We start from the raw sequence: 7672 nt of genomic DNA, 5'->3' as shown, positions 1-7672 counted from the left end.
TCCTCTGCCAGCCTGGAATGGGGCTGGAGGAGCAGCCCAGGCCCCATTGTCTCCGCCTCTGCTGGCTGGGAGCCAGGGTTTTTCTGCTACTAGGGCACAGCCCTGTCCTCTGCCCACCACCTCCTTCATGTGGGTCCTGCAGCCACAAGCCTTACTCATAGTGTGTGTGTGTGTGTGTGTGCGCACCTGGCACCCTCCTGCCCACACCATCTTTCCTAATCCCCATCCCAGATTTTTTTTTTTATTACCTCCTCTCTCTATTACCAGCAGAAATATTTTTTTCATTGGCATACGTGTGAGAGATGATGTCACTGTTTATTAACAGAAATTGAATATTGCCAGACCTAGCTATAAAAATGTACTTGCAGTTAGTTTTTGTGACCTAGGGACATTTTTGTATTTCTTCAGAGTTTAATGGATTACTTAAACCAAATGTAGTGGTACAAACTGTCTTTCAGCCCTTTGCGGCAGATAACAATTCTTTTGCAATATAAACCTATGACAAAAGCATGGAGAAAATTTGACTGAATGTACTGATGCTTTCCTATGTAGAAATCTATCTGAACTATTTTTACACTTGGAGTTGGTGAGTTTTTCTGTTGAGATTACTCTAGAGTTGTGGGGGTACCAAGCGTCTCTTGGAAATAGTTGGGGTGCTTTTCAAAGATCCAGTTCCTCCTCTCATATTACATTGTAGAGTTCAGTTCCAGGGAGCTGGAATGGGATTACACAGCAGTATTAATGAATTTCTAGAGCCTAATGTAAATTGTCTTGTGGTGGAAGATTCGGTTGATCAAAAGTTTCTCTTATGATGGGGAAGGAAGGAACCATCTTTCAGTGGCTTTGAATTCCAGTGTCTGGTGCCAGCAGGGAGATTTGTCATTGTAATTCATTTTGCCTTGGTGCTAACCACAGGAATTTAAGGTTCACTGCAAGTGATCCAGCAGTTAGGATGGGCAGGTTCTTTGTGTAAACTATTTTCCTTCTGAAGAAGGATTGGAGAACAAATGCCTGCAATTTAGTGCTAGTGAAGGTTACCGATCAAATGAATAAGAGCTGCACTCCTATAAGGCAATCACTGGACAAGATCCTATGTTGTATTTTCTTCTAACGGTGTTCACATTTATGCTAGGTAACCTTCTATGCTTCCTTTTAATCTTACAACTTGTCAGCAGCTCTGCCAGTATAGCTCAGGCGTGACCTGCAGTGCTACTTGCTATTTAAGTCCTGTGTATCCTTCCATGGTTTGCCTTGGTCTTGAGGGATATCAAACCTACTTTGCTGGGGTTCTCACAAGTTGGGTCAGATTGTGCTAGGATTTGGACTGTTTCATTTAATTTGACACCAAACACATTTTGACTTAAGCAATCCCACATATTTAGATGTAGTCCCCGTAGTCCTCTTTCAGTTGTAATACAGCAGCATCTTGTTGATTTTTAGAGATGTATTTGGCAGTTAATTTAAAAAAACAAAGTGAATGTTACCTTTCATTAAAATGATTTTTATAGAACACTGTGACACAAAGATTGTAGAATATTAAGTACCCATTATAGTGGATGGGGGTAGAGACACTCTCCCCAGTCCATGAGAGAAGCCAGGGTACAGGACCTCTTTGGAGTAGGAACTGCTTGGCTTGTGGAGGCCAAGTACAGTGGTCTGTACCTTAGGAAGAGGGACCTGAATGTGTGGTGAGAGATTTGTTATCTTTTTCCATGGTGCATTTACCTCTGAATAACTTGGTATGTTCATTTATTGTGCAGCAGGTCAGAACTCTGTTTGTACCTTTTTAACAGTTTTTCTGCTTTCCATGTAGCTATCACGAGAGTGCAGAGCAGAAGTACAGCGAATTCTTCACCAGCGTGCCATGGACGTGAAACTAGATCCATCCCTCCAGGACAAGTGCCTGATTGACTTAGGGAAATGGTGCAGTGAAAAAACAGAAACAGGACAGGTACTGTACACTAGCCCTTTGTTGCTGGCAAAGCTTAAATCTCTACATTCATAGTTCAGAATTTTTTAAAATGTGTTAAGAATTGTTTAGGCAATCTGAAATGAGTACATAAATGAAGACGTGTTGCAATATCTTTCTGTAAAGGAGTAAGTATGTTGTTATAGAAGTTGCTGTATGGAAATGTGTATGATGTTATGGGATTATAATTGATATTTTGTTCTTTCCTTTACTGTGGCAGCTATTTTTTTTTTTTTTTCCTTCTGTATCCTATTGCAAGTGTGAAATTTATTTTCTCTCTGTCTTTTTATCCCATTTGCATTTGGCAAATATTGACATGCTTCCCATGTTTGAAAAGAGCTGGAGTTAACATCTGCTGCTCTCTAACAAAACTTTGTCAGATTCTTCTTTCATGTAAAATCAGGTGTGGGCAATTATTTGGGCTGGAGAGGCCACTTGGAGTTTTGGTGAGCAGTTGCAGGCCGGGCTAGCACACCCCTCTCACCTCCCTACAACAGCTCATCAGAACTCCCCTGAGTGGCCATCCAGCTTGCTATCCTGGCCTGTGGTGGGTCCCTTGCCCCTCTTGACCCGCGTGTGGTGGGAGGCAGCCTGAGCTGTGGTGTGTGCTGCTGGTCCTGCCACCCCCCAGCAAGCAGTGGGGCTGGGGTGGTGTGGTAGCCAGACTCTGCTTCCCAGCAGCCTGGATGGAGCAGGTGAGTAGGGACACACTTGGCCAAGTAGATAGGGTGGGACTGTGGTTGGATGAGGAGCAGGATGGGCAAGCGGAATCAAGGCTCGGAACAGGGAAGCAGTACAGGGAGCAGATCATGGCCCTGTCCCAGGCTTTCACTGTCACTGGCCTGGGATCCTAGCCCTAGCTCTGTCTACCCACAGCCCAATCCCATCTTGCCTGGCCAAGTGTGCTCTGCCTGTGGGGGTCCAGGCTGGTCTCCATAGTGCCCCTGCTGGTGGGTGCAGGGTAGATGGGCCGGGTCCGGCAGCAGCAGAGGCATTAGTAGTAGCAGCCAGAAGGAGCTGCTGCTGGGAAGTGAGTCTGGCTGCCATGCCACACCACTCCAGCCCTGTTGTGCGCCTGGGTGTTTAATCCTAGAAGATAAAAGATATCAGATTCACCCAAAGAACCTTGTCTCCCTAATCCTAGAAGGCAAACTTGTAGCGAAGCACCAGCTGTAGAAGAACATTCTGCTGAGAATACATTCAATCAGACATCATTCATGGTAGACTGGCATCCTTAGTCATTGCTTACAGTGTGTGTTTCTAAATATATGCGAGAGAGATCAAATTTGTAATCAAAATTGTGCAAGGAAAGAGGGAGGGAGGGAAAAGAAAATACAATTTTACAATGAGGTATTTTTTCTACTTGAAAATTAAGACTGAACAGAAAAAGCCAAGGTCATCTTTTCAAGCAAAAAATGTAAAAAATTTAGAACTGTTTAGATTTAAAAACTAGCACACTGAAATTAAAAGCAAAATCCAGGTTGTGGAAAAGCCTGGATCAACACAAGCATTTCATCACTGTTACAAAACTCACTGACTTTGGGGGAGAGTTTCCAGTAGAGCAGGGTTTGACAGCATATGGCTCATGGAGGCATTGGATCTCACCTGTAGAGCTGGGGGCTTTTGCAGTATTGTGGCACTGAGGGCCTGTGCTTCTGTCCTGGCCAGGTACCAAAAAGAAGCGGTAGTTGCAGCTGAATTTGGAACACCAGCCTGCCTCCAGCCTGCTGCTTTAAAAATTGCTGACCACTGCCTTAAAGGAATGAATATTTGGGCATTGGGTGCTTGTGAGTTGTAATCCTTACTCTACCATGGTGCCTACGCCCTTGTGCAAATTATTTTGCCGACATGCCTCCCTTTACCATGTTTGTAAAATGGAAAAGCAACACTTCCAGTCATCAGGAACTTGAGAATAGAAGCCTGCAGCTAGTGTAAATACCAAAAAAATGTTGAGAAGCTTGGATAAATCAGTTTTCCATATACATTTTAATTGACCCTAAGTTAAAAACTGGAGGAGAAACATTGTGAGGACACAGTGTGTCAGAAATAAAAAAGGAAGGGTATAGTGTCATGTCCATGAATCCTGACAGACTGGTCACCAAGTCCTAAATGATTAAAATCTGCAGCTGAGACCTGTTCTTGATGTAAGATCAGATTGACTCCAAGCTGCTAGAGCAACCGGACTAATCGAGTCTTCCCAAAAGCAGTGCTAGTTCTTGAGATGCCAGTAAAGAGGTAAAGAAAAGAGCATGGTGAAAGTTGGAGATCCTCTGCTTAGACTGCTGATTGTTATAGCCACTTTTGTACAAGTTCTGAATGTTAAGTATTTGATAACATACTAAGATAATTGGGTCTGTCTAGGAACTCGAATGTCTCCAGGACCATCTTGATGACTTGGTGGTTGAGTGCAGAGACATAGTTGGAAACTTGACTGAGCTGGAGTCTGAGGTAAGCAAGAATGAAGGAAAGAATCTCTAAAATAGCATGGGCAGCTGCCTTCAGGCCATTACTGAAAAACACATGGATTATCAACTTGACACAGAAATATTGCCATTTCTGAGGTGAAGCAGTGTCATCCTGAGTTAATTGTTTTGAGAAGTGTTGAATAACAGCTTGGATTTTTGCATTGGCGGTGAATGGCCATGGTGTTGGGGCTAACCTCTACTGTAGAAAAAGCCATGTATCCTTTAATCAAAATGTGTTCAGGGCCTAAATTTGTTGGTTACATCTTCAGGGAGTTTCATCAACATATTCTACTCCCAACTTTTTTGCCAGAAGCAACAGTTAGACAGTGTGGGACCACCAGTTTGATTCATTAAGATCACTTACCTGTAGTAGTTGGGGCTTTTCTTAGGTGTCTGTGGGCAAATGGTTTTCTCCATTTTACATGTCAAGCTTTTTTGCTCTAGGATGATGATCTACAAATCCTTCCACTGTTTCTTGTGGCCAGAAGAAATTAAAAGCTGAGATTTGACAATGAGAGCAAAATGTGATGGTACCTACAGCATGTTACTTGCTCAGTATTGTTCCCATAGAGTAGTTAATGTTGGGGACCACTGCTGTAGGGGCTATTTCCTTCCACCACTTAAAACATGCTTGGCTTAATCCTTGCTTATTGTTTCTGTGTTTTATTTTTGCTGTAGTATCTTGAAGTGTAACTCTTCCTTGGGGACTCTCACTCTGCTATCGGAATTATCTGAGCAGTAGGGGACTTCTCCAGCTCTGTGCGCAGAGCAGCTCTGTTCAAACACTTAAAGTTGAAAGGCTCTCCTACAGACCATATTATTGTCTGTGGAGCAGTGGTTGGCAACCATTTCAGGCCAGAATGACGGTTTGGATCGGAGGCGAGTGGGTGCTAGGACCAGTCTGCTGTTGCTTCTCTCTTCTGTGGCATGGGAGGAGCCATCACTGAATACCCATGTCTACAGGCCAGATCCAGTGGCTCCATGGGCTTTAGGGTGCTGATCTCTAGGCTAGGGCAGGCAGCATAACTGCTGGTGCCGATGGGGATGCTTTCTGGATGTTATCTAAAAGAAGTGCCATAAACATTACAGAGCATCTTTGTCTTGAAGCAGTTTTCAGGACCTTTTAATGCATGAACAGAGCCTTTCATTTGGCTTTTTGTCTAATTTCTATAACAAATGCACATTGTGTCTTTTCTACAGGATATTCAGATTGAAGCCTTGCTGATGAGAGCATGTGAGCCCATCATTCAAACATTCTGTCATGTAAGTACATGAAAGTCTGGGATTCTTAGAATGAGAAATATTTTGGATAGGATATAGTTTCCAGTGCTTAAACCTAATCAGAACAAGGCATTAAAGGAAGTGTAAGCTGGTTTGGCATAAGTTGTCATAAATGGACATGCAGTTTACACTAGCATTGCATAAAAATAAAAATTGTCACCATTCAAATGTAGTGATCTAGATTAACTCTACTCCCATCAGTGTGAGGATAGGAGTGCTGTAAATGAAGTTCTGAACCCTAACCATGCTGTTTGCAGAACTAAAAGAACCAAGAAGAAAGAATTGTGCATATAGTAAGCTGCTAAATCAGAGACCTCTTTTATTTCATCCAGGGCTTCTGCAGTTGTTGGCCCCCACTGCAGAATCTAGGCTTCACAGGTAAAACTGCACTGTAATTCAAAACATGGCTATTTTTATGTTGGTTCAGGACCACAGTTCTTTTGTTAGCAAAAAGACTCTTAGTGGCTTCACTCCTTCCTTGATACTCTTCCTTTCTGTCACTCTTTTCAGAGTAGCTTTAGTGCACCATTGTGCGATACCAGTTAGTCAGACTAACAGATGTGAGGCCACCAGCTTTTTATAAGGTCTTATTATGAATGTTAATGTTTGCAGTATGATAATGTGTAAAATAAAGTGCCTATATATTTGTGCCTGTTTCAGATTGTTTTGCTTTCAGAAGTGTGCTTCATGATTGTAGGAGGGTTTAACGTGCCACAGGCCACACATGATCATTTAATGTGAGCTTAAATTCAAAGCGGAGACCTGTGATGCTGATTTCACTGATCTGAATTCTTATGGGGTCACATCTTTGAATTCTTTAATTTGTAAGTTACATAGTTTATGGGGATGCATCTCTTAAAGAGAGTGAAAGCTTGTCCATCTATCTATTCAGGAGGTGGCAGATAACCAAATAGACTCTGGTGACCTAATGGAGTGTCTGATCCAGAACAAACATCAGAAGGAGATGAATGAGAAGTGTGCTGTTGGAGTCACTCACTTCCAGCTGGTGAGCAACCTCTACCTTTTCACACTTCATTACCTGTAGCCTCTATCTTACCCATAGGGAGGTGGAAAGGAAACTGTTATGAATGCCCCTCCTGTTATACAAGACCTAATCCATTTGAGTGATATACTCATCTGATCCCTTAGTCTGTGTCCCTCCACCCACTCCTCAGCACCTCTTAACCTCCCATCCTATACAGACATTTAAAGAACAAGGCGCTTTCTGGTTTCATAAAGAATGTATAGAACAGAAAAGATCATTAAATAGGAAAGTCAGGGAATTAAGGAAAACTGGGTACACTGGAACAACTTTTCGGAGTGAGATTTGAAAGTTATGGAAAGTTTCTCCAGATTAACCTTCTGGCTACTTGTATCAAAAGGAACAGCTAATTTTAATTATAACATTGAAAATAATATTACTGCAGACAGTTGGGTAGAACATTTTTTCCAATCAGTTTACTACTTTTATGGAACAAATAAATAGTAATCTAGGGAGTAATAAACCCCTCACAGATACAATTAAGTATTGGGTAACAAAGGATCAAATAGCACATCTCCTCAAAGTACAACAGAAGCATAAAGTGCCAGGCCCATCGCATTAAATGGTTGAGTTTGATCTTGGAAAAATGGTATAACTCTATAATTAAGTTGGGCCAAATCCTGGATTCTTGGAAAGGGAGTATTATTGTACCAATTTTCAAGACGGGTTTAAAAGATAAGCTAGAATCCTATCACCCTATAAGTTTGATAGACATTTCAGCTAAAAAATTTTGGCGCCATTTGTTATCTCATAGCATGGGTAAAAGGCGAAAACATATTACGTGAACATCAGACTGGATTTAGGGACAGATATTCCACTATTGATAACATATTTATTCTTCAGTTTTTGAGACATAAGTATGTGCAGATGCACAAATCAGCACTGTATATTGCATTTGTAGGCTTGTCCGGCTTT

The 7672-nt window shown here is 42.0% G+C and overlaps 1 protein-coding gene across 1 annotated transcript in view; it reads left to right on the top strand.

Moving 5' to 3' along the window:
• GLG1 (golgi glycoprotein 1) overlaps positions 1 to 7672 on the top strand; it is a 100380-nt gene that overhangs the window by 65718 nt on the left and 26990 nt on the right. The window contains exons 12-15 of the mRNA XM_019535610.1: positions 1814 to 1951; positions 4331 to 4417; positions 5635 to 5697; positions 6608 to 6721. Coding sequence (XP_019391155.1) covers positions 1814 to 1951; positions 4331 to 4417; positions 5635 to 5697; positions 6608 to 6721 — 402 coding nt within the window. The remainder of the gene's footprint in view (positions 1 to 1813; positions 1952 to 4330; positions 4418 to 5634; positions 5698 to 6607; positions 6722 to 7672) is intronic.

The sequence above is a fragment of the Crocodylus porosus genome, unplaced genomic scaffold (assembly GCF_001723895.1).
Source record: "Crocodylus porosus isolate Cpor-Errol unplaced genomic scaffold, CroPor_comp1, whole genome shotgun sequence".
NCBI classification, from domain to species: Eukaryota; Metazoa; Chordata; order Crocodylia; family Crocodylidae; genus Crocodylus; species Crocodylus porosus.
This window is presented reverse-complemented; position numbering and strand designations above follow the sequence as displayed.